Source organism: Chiloscyllium plagiosum, unplaced genomic scaffold, assembly GCF_037043375.1.
Source record: "Chiloscyllium plagiosum isolate Xiang-an unplaced genomic scaffold, Cpla_swu_hap1 HiC_scaffold_34, whole genome shotgun sequence".
In the NCBI taxonomy this organism is placed as follows: Eukaryota; Metazoa; Chordata; class Chondrichthyes; order Orectolobiformes; family Hemiscylliidae; genus Chiloscyllium; species Chiloscyllium plagiosum.
In genome coordinates, this window is record NW_028270172.1 from 42937850 (window position 1) to 42951060 (window position 13211).

Consider the following 13211-nt stretch of genomic DNA (forward strand, 5'->3'; position numbering starts at 1 on the left):
CTTTTGTTGAGTTAGTTTTATGTTAAACAATATTTATACATTTGGCATTTGCTAAGGAAATGATCTTCAAAGGATTGTAACATTAACTGCAATTCTTGTCAAGTTTGTATTCATCATTCAAGGTTCTCTTCACATCTTCTAATCATTTTCCCCTCTCACCCTAAACCTATGCCCTCTAGTTCTGGACAACCTCACCAGGGAATAGGCGTTACCTATTTACCCTATCCATGCCCTCATGATTTTATATACCCCTCTACGGTCAACCCTCAGCCTCCGATGCTCCAGGGAAAGCAGCCTCAGCCAATTCAGGCTCTCCCTGTAGCTCAAATCCTTGGCAACATCCTTGTAAATTTTTTTCTGAACCCTTTCAAGTTTCATAACATCTTTCTGACAGGAGGGAGACCAGAATTGCACACAATATTCCAAAAGTGGCCTCACCAATGTCCTGTACAGTTGCAACATGACCTCCCAACTCCTATACTCAATGCTCTGACCAATAAAGGAAAGCATACCAAACACCGCCTTCACTATCCTATCTATGTGCAACTGAAACTGCAGTCCAAGGTCTCTTTGTTCAGCAACACTCCCCAGGACTTTACCATTAAGTGTATAAGTCCTGCTCTGATTTGCCTTTCCAAAATGTAGCACCTCACATTTACTAAAATTAAACTCAATCTGCCACTCCTCAACCCATTGGCCCATATGGTCAAGATCCCACTGTACTCTGAGGTAACTTTCTTTGCTGTCCACTACACCTGCAATTTTGGTGTCATCTGCAAACTTACTAACTATACTTCCTACGTTCACTCCAAATCATTTATATGAATGACAAAACACGTAGACCCAACACTGATCCTTGTGGCACACCACCAGTCACAGGCCTCCAGTCTGAAAAGCAAGCTTCCACCACCATCCTCTGCCTTCTGTGTTCAAGCCAGTTTTGTATCCAAATGGCTAGTTCTCTTTGTATTCTAACTTCGGTAACCAGTCTACCATAAGGAACCTTGTCGAATGCCTTTCTGAAGGCCATATAGATCACGTCCACTGCTCTGCCCTCATGAATCCTCCTCATTACTTCTTCAAAAAGCTCCATCAGTTTCATGAGACATAATTTCCCATGCACAAAGCCAGGCTGGCTATCCTTAATCAGTCCTTGCCTTTCCAAATACATGTAAATCCTGTCCCTCAGGATTCCCTCCAACAACTTGTCCACCACCAATGTCAGGCTCACTGGTCTATAGTTCCCTGGCTTTTCCTTCCCACCTTTTTAAAATAGTGACACCACGTTAGCCAACCTCCAGTCTCCCAACACCTCACCTATGACTATCTTTGATACAAATATCTCAGCAAGGGGCCCAGCAATCACCTCCCTAGCTTCCCAGAGTTCCAGGGTACATCTGATCAGGTCCTGGGGATTTACATACTTTTATGCACCTGCTCTTCTGTAATATGGACACTTTTCAAGATGTCACTATCTGTTTCTGCACATTGTAAGATATACAAGTCCTTCTCCACAGTAATCACTGATACAAAATACTCATTTAGTATCTCCCCTGTGTCCTGTGGTTCCAGACGTAGGGTACCCTGCTGATCTTTAAGGGGGCCATATTTTCTCCCTAGTTACTCTTTTACCCTTCATATATTTATAAAATCCCTTTGGATTCTCCTTAACCCTAATGGCCAAAGCTATCTCATGTCCCCTTTTTGCCCTCCTGATTTCCATAAGGCCATAAGACATAGGAGCGGAAGTAAGGCCATTCGGCCCATCGAGTCCACTCCTTGTGACATCAAGAATTTATCAATTTCTGCCTTGAAGACATTTAGCGTCCCAGCCTCCACTGCACTCTGTGGCAATGAATTCCACAGGCCCACCACTCTCTGGCTGAAGAAATGTCTCCGCATTTCTGTTCTGAATTTACCCCCTCTAATTCTAAGGCTGTGTCCACGGGTCCTAGTCTCACCGCCTCACGGAAACAATTTCCTAGCGTCCACCATTTCCAAGCCATGTATACTCCTCCTCTTAAGTATACTTCTCCTGCCATTATACTTTTCCAAGGATTGACTCGATCTCTTGTCTTTACCTCACAAATGCTTCCTTGTTTTTCTTAACCAAAACCTCAATTTCTGTCGTCATCCAGCATTCCCTACACCTACCAGCCTCTCCTTTCACCTTAACAGGAACATAAGGTTTCTGGAATTTCCTTATTTCATTTTTGAAGCCTTCCCATTTTCCAGCTGTCCCTTTACCTGCGGAAATCTGCCCTCAATCAACTTTTGAATGTTCTTGTCTAATACTGTCAAAATTGGCCTTACTCCAATTTAGAACTTCAACTTTTACATCCAGTCTATCCTTTTCCATCACTATTTAAAAACTAATAGAATTATGGTCGCTGGCCCCAAAGTGCTCCCTGACTGACACCTCAGTCACTTGCCCTGCCTTATTTCCCAACAGTAGGTCAAGTTTTGCGCCTTTTTTAGAAGGTACATCCACATACTGAATCAGAAAATTTTGTTGTACACAATTAATAAATTCCTCTCCCTCTAAACCCTTAACACTATGGCTGTCCCAGTCTATGACTGGAAAGTAAAAATCTCCTACCATAGACACCCTATTTCTTTTGCAGATAACTGAGACCCCCTTCCAAGTTTGTTTCTCAATTTCCCGCTTACGTTTGGAGGTTCTACAATACAATCACAACAGGTGATTATCCCTTTCCTATTTCTCAGTTCCACCCAAATAACTTCCCTAGATGTATTCCCAGGAATATCCTCCCTAAGTATAGCCACAATGTTATTCCTTATCAAAAACGCTACTCCCCCTCCTCTCTTGCCCCCCTTTCTATTCTTCCTACAGCATTTGACTCCTGGGTCATTAAGCTGCCAATCCTGTTCATCCCTGAGCCCATATCTCTATAATTGCTAGATATCCCAGTTCCATGTTCCTAACTATGCTCCGAGTTCATCTGCCTTACCAGTTAGACCTCTTGTATTGAAATAAATGCAGTTTAATTTGTCAGCTCTACCTTGTTCTCTGCTTTGTTCTTGCCTTGCCTGCCTGTTTGGCTCACTCATTTTCCCAACTGTACCAGTCTCAGATTGACCTCTTTCCTCATAACTTCCCTGTGTTCCACCACACTCCCCAAAACCACATCCCCCCAAAACCTTACTATTTTAAATACTTCCAAACAGCTCGAGCAAATCTGCCTGCCAGTACATTAGACCCCTTCCAATTCAGGTGCAATCTGTCCTTCTTGTACTGGTCACTTCTAACCCAGAAGACATTCCAATGATCCAAAAATGTGAACCCTTCTCTTCTGGACCAGCTCCTCAACCACACATTCATCAGCTCTATCATCCTATTCCTACCCTCACTAGCTGAGGATCTGAAACCTGAATACAGGCTGAGGTAACTAGCTGGTGTAAGGAACAACCGCTTAACAGATATTCTTAATAACTTAGGTGGCAATAAAATGGCTTCGCGATGCAAATAACATGACAAAATGGCTTCTCAGCTGCAAATTGACAATTCTGCTATTATAGCTGCATAATTGACTAACCACAGTCTGTTTCAGTAGCAGACAATGCTCCCTTGACAGCATAGAAATAACTAGACTAGATAAGACATTACTGGACATCCTAACTGACTTTCAGATGCAGGTACAATGGCTTGGTTAGTGAATTAAGGGTGGCCTGAGTGTTGGAAAACAAAGTTGGTTCCCAGGAAATATCACTGGACCAAGTAACTATCAAATAAAGCAGTATCATGTATTGATTGCTAATTGTCTGAATGTACTATGTGATCATGGCCTGTACCTTTCTTTAAGAAAAGTATAAAAATACCTTTATTTTAACCATGTACGCAGCTCCTCTGAGGAACACGGAAGTGTATAACCTCTGTGTTTCCAGATGCTCTGCACCAGGTCGACTGAAGAAATAAAGAATGAAGTCTTAAAGAACCAGACTGATAATGAGTGCTTATTGACGGATCACGGAACAGAGAAACACACCCCACCCCCCCGGCTCAGTGACTCGAACCCAGTACGGACAGATTGTGGGCAGTGGTGTAAGAGTCTTGAGTCCTCCACTGTTGAATGTCGAGGAATCAGCTGGCCAGACGTGAGTATTTTCTCTGTTTGGTTTTCCTCTCACTCAAATCGTGGTTGACTCGATCCCTCAGTCCAGCCAGAGAAGGATCGGCCTTCTAAGAATTCATTCAGAAAAGATTCGAAGGGAGTTGGAGACTCTCACTAACAGGCTGGGGACATGCGGATCGGGGAATGAATAGAGTCGGGGACTCCCACTAACTGATCGGGGACCTGAATAGAGACAGGGTCTCTTAACAAAAAAAAAGAGTGGGGGGATTTCACTAACAGGTCAGGGATCTGCGTGAGGAAATACTTCAAATGGGTCGGGGATTGAAATTCGGTCAAACTGGCGTTGTCTAAATTGGTTTTCAAATTATTCTGTGAAAGACGAAATAAAGGAGTATCGTGATATATTATAACATGACTGTCAGGGTTTAAGAATGTCAAGAATATTTTGCAGAAAGCATTCGTCTTGTTGTTCATTGTCGGGTTGTTGATTAGTGGAAATATTAGGTTGAGATTATCTTCTCTGTTGTATCTGTTTGGCTTGGCTTGTCTTGCTTTTGCTGCTTTGTCTTGTTTGTCTGCTATGGTTTTGTTCTGTTTGTTTTGGTGTTTGTTCTTTATTTATGAAGTATTGCTGCTTTTGTCACATTAAAAAAGAAAGCTGGCTAGTGATACAATTCTCGCACACTGAGTTAAGCAGCTATGTGCCACAGCAAAGATTTATAAGGCTAAACTCCCTAACTTTGACTGTTCTGGAATCTCAGTGCCTCATTACCCTTAAAATGTTCATGTGTGTGTACCAGAGAGAGAGACTCAGTGCTGATTCCCTGCAGCTTGCGGAAAGTGTAACCCTTTGAGGTTCGATTTGAATGCATATTTGGTTGTTGGTGATTGAATGTTTGTGATCCCTGGAGCTCAAGATCCAGGACTGGTTTGAATTTGATTTGCATTCTGGGAATTTAACATGATTTCTTTGAAGGTTAAGGATCCATCAGTGATTATGAAATGAAACATTAACCGCTGTTCGTCTTACAGGCCATGATGCCCTATTGTCGATTTCTAACGAATCACTTTTATGCTTACATGAAAGCCAATCTTATTTAATTTCAAATCAGTTTAATATGGAGGAAGACGATATTATAATCTTTTTTAAAAAAGTCTTCTCCTTTAATTCTGTACCATTTAACATCAGTATAAACTTGCTCTCAAATTCCCCATTATTACATGCTACTGCCAAAGACAATTTTTACCCATCTCATCCCTACATGTTGTACAAATGAAAGAATTAAGTAAAGGAAGCAAAGCAGTAGCACGAAATCTGGGCCTCAGGTACAGAATCATTCTGTTGCAGGAGAGCAGGTCTCTGCTCAATTTTAGTTATGATCTAAACCTAACACTGAGGAAACTCACTTCAGATTTTAACATTTGCTCATTGAGGAGAGAAATTGCATGAAACTTATTTAATTTAGTTAAATTTTCTAAAACTGGAAGTATAAGAATAGATCCAATACATCCCAAACCAACAGCATTGTTTTCAGAAAATGATACTAGCAGATTTAATTTTGGTTTCAGACTCATTTGTTTCCACTTAATTTGAAGACTCCTGTGTTTCATTGGTGATTATCGTGTGCCAGTCGCAGCTTTACTTTATATCAAATCTCCTCCCTCAATGACAATTGAAGTTTCAGTTCAACATTATGTAACAAAATTAACATCCTATTGTTAATATCTGTGTCTTTGGATTTAGCCATTGTTTGTGCATTAGAAATTTTTTGTTACCATGTGAATAGACAAGACCTTTAAAGGCAGCTGCAGTCATTTCACCACCTATAGCATTGAAAATGAGCAAGGACTGGTCAGGACCGCTTCAGGAACCTAATCTGGATTTACATTTAGGGACTAGAATCAGATAATTATAATGGATTTCTGAGTTGGAAATTGTATACATTTTACATTTAAATATTAAATACTGAATAAACGAATTTCCAATTATATGATTTTTAAAATATGAGTCATTTGTTCAGTTTCCACCTCTGACTTACAGATAATGATTATTAAAAATTATAAATAAAATCATCAATTGTATTAGCCCTGAAGCACAAAATCAGAATTAATTGGCAGGATTACTTGGTTTTATTCCTTTACACATTGTCAGTGACTTGTCTCATTGCCTCATGATTAATTTGAAGCATGGCTGCATTAATTGGTTGCTAACTAAAGAATGGAAAGATACCTTACTGGCCAGTTGAAGGAATTCTGCATGTGACTGGGGGATAGAGGTATGTATAGCAGATGGAACTCCCACAAGCTGGAAGGTGTTCATAGCTGACTGTGAACGGGTGGATGAAAAAATAAAAGGTACATGAGATGAAAAAATAGAAGGGACATGAGAAACAGTGTAAAGCTACTAAGGCTGAGGAATATACAAACAGGGCTAAAGCAACAATGCTGTAACATAAAGAAAACAGCCCCAGCCTGTTCAGCCTCTCCCTATAGCTCAAATCCGCCAACCCTGGCAACATCCTGGTAAATCTTTTCTGAACCCTTTCAAGTTTCACAACATCTTTCCGATAGGAAGGAGACCAGAATTGCACGCAATATTCCAACAATGGCCTAACCAATGTCCTGTACAGCCGCAACATGACCTCCCAACTCCTGTACTCAATACTCTGACCAATAAAGGAAAGCATACCAAACGCCTTCTTCACTATCCTATCTACCTGCGACTCCACTTTCAAGGACCTATGAACCTGCACTCCAAGGTCTCTTTGTTCAGCAACAATCCCTAGGACCTTACCATTAAGTGTATAAGTCCTGCTAAGTACCTCGCATTTCTCTGAATTAAACTCCATCTGCCACTTCTCAGCCCATTAGTCCATCTGGTCAAGATCCTGTTGTAATCTGAGGTAACCCTCTCCGCTGTCTACTACACCTCCAATTTTGGTGTCAGCACCGATCCTTGTGGCACTCCACTGGTCACAGGCCTCCAGTCTGAAAAACAACCCTCCACCACTACCCTCTGTCTTCTACCCTTGAGCCAGTTCTGTATCTAAATGGCTAGTTCTCCTTGTATTCTGTGAGAACTAACCTTGCTAATCGGTCTCCCATGGGGAACCTTGTAGACCGCCTTACTGAATTCCATATAGATCACATCTACTGCTCTGCCCTCATCATTCCTCTTTGTTACTTCTTCAAAAACTCAATCAAGTTTGTAAGACATGATTTCCCACGCACAAAGCCATGTTGACTATCCCTAATCAGTCCTTGCTTTTCCAAATACATGTACATCCTGTCCCTCAGGATTCCCTCCAACAACTTGCCCACCACCGACGTCAGGCTCACTGGTCTATAATTCCCTGGCGGCTTGTCCTTACTACCCTTCTTAAAGAGTGACACCACGTTAGCCAACCTCCAGTCTTCCGGTACCTCACCTGTGACTATCGATGATACAAATATCTCAGCAAGAGGCCCAGCAATCACTTCTCCAGCTTCCCACAGAGTTCTAGGGTTCACCTGATCAGGTCCTGGGGATTTATCCACCTTTATGCATTTCAAGACATCCAGCATTTCCTCTTCTATAATATGGACATTTTGCAAGGTGTCACCATCTATTTCGCTACTTTCTAGATCTTCCATATCCTTTTCCACAGTAAATACTGATGCAAAAACGATTGGACTGATCTAATCTATGCCCTCCCATCCTATGATATGGTCATGGAATGATCAAAGAGGGGAGATGAGGATTGGAAACCTGAATACAGGCTGAGATAACTAGTTGTTGTCGTCAGGAATGACTGCTGAACCGATATTCTTAATAATTTAGGTGGCAATAAAATGGCTTCTCGATGCAAATAACATGACAAAATGGCTTCAGGCTGCAAATTGACAATTCTGCTATTATAGCTGCATAATTGAGTAACCACAGTCTGCTTCAATAGAGATTAGAAGACAATGCTCCCTTGACAGCATAGAAATAACTAGACGAGATAAGACATTACTGGACATCCAAATTGACCTTCAGATATAAGTGCAATGGCTTGGTTAGTGAGATAAGGGTGGCCTGACTGTTGGGAAACAAAGTTGGTTCCCAGAAAATATCATTGGACCAAATAAATAAAGCAGTATCATGTATTGATTGCTAATTGTCTGAATGTACTGTGATCATGGCCTGTACCTTTCTTTAAGAAAAGTATAAAAATGCCTTTATTTTAACCATGTACACAACTCCTCTGAGGAACACGGAAGTGTATAACCTCTGTGTTTCCAGATGCTGTGTACCTGACCGTATTAAGAAATAAAGAAGTCTTAAAGAACCAGACTGATTATGAGTGCTTCTTGACCGATCACGGAACTCATCATCCTGGCTCTATCTGTGGCTTTTCTCCTTCCTATAACTGTCATTGATCACACTCCCTAGCTTCTGAAAATTCCTTATTGCCTCTTACTGCTGCTCCAACCAACCCATGCGATCGGATAGGATTTGCAACCAAAGACACTTCCTGCAGACGTAGTCAGCAGTAACATGGCAACTCTCCCTCAACTCCCACAGCTGAGAAGAATAGCACATCACTCTACTGAAGGCCATCTTTGCTCCTTCACAATCTACCGACCCAAAAAATGGCACAGTCTTATTTTTCTTAAATAAAAACACTGGGTAAAACTGAGGGTACAGATACTGAAGATTAGCAACAAGATTAGAGTTGTGCTGGAAAGGCACAGCAGGTCATGCAGCATCCGAGGAGCAGGAAAATCAGGAATGATGAAGGGCTCCTGCCTGACACGTCGATTTTCCTGCTCCTTGGATGTTGCCTGAACTGCTGTGCTTTTCCAGCACCACTCTAATAAAAACACTCCTCCAGGCTAACTTAATACTTATAGCTCATATTTTTAAAATTTAATCAGGAGACAGATCTCAATTTAAAATGTGATCAAAAAATAACCCACTCTACTCACTGTTGTTGATTTACAGCAAGTCTACACTTAAAAACTAAGCACTTATGCATTCCTGTGCTTTGAGCTCTCCCACAGAGTTTCCTCCAGGGTCAGCTTTGAATTTTGCTGTTGGTTAGGAAGAGTAAAGGACTTGGTTCTGAGGAGAGAATATCGGAAATTAGGCAGGAATTTGAAAAGTAGGTCCTCAAAGGTAGTAAAATCTGGATTAACTCTCTACCATGAGCGAGTGAGAGTAGGAATATGAGGATAGAACAGATGAATGCGTGGCTCTGGAGCGGGTGTGGGAGAGAAGGATTCACATTTTTAGATCATTGTAATCTCTTCTGGTGTAGAAAAGTGACCTGTCTAAGAAGGACCATAGCACCTGAATTGGAAGGAGTCTAAAACATGTTGGGGAGATTTGCTAGAAATGCTCGGGAGGATTTACACCAGTAAGAGGTGGACCCATGGAGATAATGAGAAAAGAGATCAGTCTGAGACTGCTGCAATTGGAAAATGGAGTACCTCAGTTAAGGCAGGCAGGAATAAAGCAGAGTACAGGTTGGACTGATGAATTCAAATGCATTTATTTCAACGCAAGAAGCCCAACAGGTAAGGCAGATGAACTCAGGGCATGTTTGGGAACATAGGACTGGGATATCATAGCAATTACAGAAACGTGGCTCAGGGATGGACTGGCAGGACTAACTATGTTGTTAATTCCAATGTGTACAATGACCGGCAGGTCCCTCTCCCCTTTGAGATCATTCTGCACCCTCTCAGAGATGTCTTTGAACTTGGCACCAGAGAGGCAACACACCATACTGATTTCTTGCTGTCGGCTGCAGAAACGTCTGTCTGTGCCTCTGACTGCAGAGTCCCCTATCACAATCAATTGCTTGGAACCCAATGTCCCCTGATTACATTAGAGCCAATCTCGATACCAGAAACTTGGTTTTTCGTGCTACACTCTCCTGAGAGTCCATCACCCCTACAATTTCCAAAACAGCATACTGAACTAAAATGGATACCAGGTACTAAAAATTCACTATCTTTATAATAACATTTGCTCCATCTATTTTTAGGACTGAGGAAGAAGAGAGGCTGGTTGGGGCTTGTTACTGTGCAAAAATTGATGATCTCCTCCTGACGTCAGATTTTGTGATGATAGTGGTAAGCTTGACTCCTCAAACTTCCAAAATGGTTGGGGAAAGAGAGCTTCGCCTCATGAAACCCAACGCTACTCTCATTAATATCTCCCGTGGTAAGAAAATATATATATGTGTTTGCTTGTTTTACAAAAATTGATGTCGTTTGCAAAAATGTTTTCACCATTTGTTTGCTATGACTAAGTTCCTTATTTAAGAAGTTTCTAATTGTGTAATGTTATTAAATCTTTTAAAAAGTGACACATTTCTAACTCAGAAAATTATCAAAACTAATTTGTTTGGACGGGTTTTACAAGATTCCACAGTTCATACTCTTCTCCACAGGAGCACTTGTGGATTCCACTGATTGATGTTTTCAGCATTGCATCTCCAGGGAGCAGCCTAAATATTTATGTAATTATGTCAGCTAAATATGTTTCCTTTCAAAGGGGCAACATCTCCAACTAGTAAGGGTCAAACAGGACTGGGCAAGACACTTCTTGTATATAAGAACATATTACAGAGCTTTCCATGTAGTAGTTAAACTCATTCATCACCTCACAAAGTGGACTTCCATCTTCAACTTGAAGGTCAAGATTAGAGTAGTATTGCTGGTATTTCAACCGTCTGAAATTTTCATCGATTGTGCATGAAATATTGAGAAAAGGACTATAAATCAATACAAGAAAGCTTGGTTCTGGTGATGTGTGAGCAGGATCTGTTTCAGGATGACTTGAAGCTAAGTGGAGAATTGGAAGCCATTGAGAGAGTTTTAGAATGAGTGTGGAGAAAAATAAATCCTGCATAAGAGTTTCAGGAGAAGATGCAATGAAGTAGAGGCAGAGGCAAGTTATGATACTTGGTCACATCATCTAGCAGGAGTTCATAGTCAAACAAGGGGCTTCATGGATTGAAGTTTGTGCACAGAGCTGACAGCATCACTTATAATCAGAGGGAACAATGTGTACACATCGCTTTGTGTGCTGCTGACACCTTTGGCCCTTCTGGATAAAGATTCCAAATGTTTAAATACCTTTCTGCATGAAGTTTAGCAGTCAAAGAGTTGTCCATCAGTGGCAGTGCTAGAGAGGTGCCACCTTCAGAGACAGTCAATTTTGGAGCCTGGCCAGGGAGTATGCATCATACAGGCTTTTGCACTTGACCTTTCACATGCCTGTAACCTTTGTTGGTTCCCTCTAAAAGCCCTCTGACATGTATGCTGCAGTTTCCTCCCTCACAGGCCCAGTCACCTAGCCTGCACTTGCAATTTCCAGATGGAAGGCAATAGTAAGCACTCTTCCTCCTCGTCATTATTGCAACATTCTCCCGGCCACAACTCGACTGTGTTGGTAAGTACTCAAATATCCACAGCCATTTACTAGTGGTCTATCCATTCAACCTAGAAGGAATTACACTTGCACAAGTCTAAACCTAACCCATCTACATTTACCCACAGCAGCCACTTAGGCCCAGGCACATGAAGTGAACATGCCTGATGTTGTCATTCATGTCCCTATCTCTTCAAGCCACTACTGACTTGCTCTAACCAAGACTGCAATAAAACATTTTTGGGATAAATTTCCCCAAAATAAATTTTGCTAAAACGATATAACTTTTACTTTGCATGCATATTTCAAATCTATGTTCCACATACAGTAGACTATGAGACCAAGCTAACATAGTTTGCTTGATATCTCAAGGTGGAGTGATTGATCAGGATGCTTTAGTGAAAGCTCTTCAGAATGGGGTTATTCGTGCAGCAGCACTAGATGTCTCTGAACCAGAGCCCCTTCCGAGGTATGTTGTCACATTAATTTATTCATATTATCATTTCAAAAATAGCAATCAATGACCTTGGCACAGAAACCCATTTGACATCACAACCATCTTGTGCTTTTCCTAAAAGGAATCATCCTTTACTACACTTACCAAATGTCATCCTGCCTCCCCACATTGGAGCTGCTACTGAAAAGAAAAATCGTGAAATGCTGGAGAAAATGATTGAAACTGCTGTGGCTGCTGTTCGTGGATTTCCGATGCCTGACGAAGTGCTGCTGTCATGATGGGTATAAGCAGTAGAGATTTTGTGATGCTTTGATACTAATACATTGTAGGAATGACCACCTCAACATCAGTTCATTAAAAACAAGAATGTCAACATTTTAGTGAAGAAATAAGGTTTTATTTCCTGTTGTCAGCCAAAATAATACTGGGATTTTCCTTTTCCCTCCTTTCATATTAATTTATAAAATTCAGGCCAGCTCTCACACTGAAGCACAAGAATCTTCATGCAGATATGACAAGATGAATAATGAATTGACTTAACAAGTAAAACACTGTGATTCTACTTCTGCCCACCAACACTATATTCATCAGACCCAGCCCAGGAACAGGAGCTGATCAATACTGAGGCCCACCTCTGTTCATTGAAATAACAGCCCTGTCTGGTGATGTGTACAGCTCCTTGACATTCACTCCTTTACCACCCCACGCCCTCAACATACCCCTCATCTCTGTATATCCCCGAGCCCAGTCATCCAATATCCATTGTAAAAATAACTCACAAGCTCTGTACTCACATTTGCAAATCCTTGGGAAGGTGATAAATCTGACAAAATAAATAAACATTACTTGAATTTCACTTGAAAACCATGATCTCAGACCAAGTCAAAATCTGTCACAATAAGAAAGTTCATATTCTGTTTGACCACTATGTGAACTAACCTTCCAGAGCGGAATCAAATAGTTGTTTTGAAAGTCAGCCAACTATTCATAACAAGATTCAATTGAAGAACTGGGTCAACAAACTCTCCTTGGCTTAATTCAGTAAAGCATTTGAAGATAATCAGATGCCCAGCCTTCTGCCTAAGCTTGAAAACCAAGCAAATGGATGAACTAAACTTCAAGGAAACCATCAAAGCTATGGGTACATTTCACACTGTTAGATCCAAACTTCAACATTCTATATATGAAGCAGGAGCAAGAGTAGGCCCCTTAAAAGCTGCTTCACCATCCACTATATCATGAGGGATCTGATCAT

At 41.1% G+C, this 13211-nt stretch overlaps 1 protein-coding gene across 1 annotated transcript in view; it reads left to right on the forward strand.

The window, feature by feature from the left end:
- LOC122564357 (uncharacterized) overlaps positions 1-12551 on the forward strand; it is a 35239-nt gene extending 22688 nt beyond the window's left edge. Inside the window, exons 5-7 of the mRNA XM_087978438.1 lie at positions 10109-10287; positions 11872-11968; positions 12078-12551. Coding sequence (XP_087834564.1) covers positions 10109-10287; positions 11872-11968; positions 12078-12234 — 433 coding nt within the window. The 3' untranslated portion in view covers positions 12235-12551. The remainder of the gene's footprint in view (positions 1-10108; positions 10288-11871; positions 11969-12077) is intronic.
- The last annotated feature ends 660 nt before the right edge of the window (positions 12552-13211 follow it).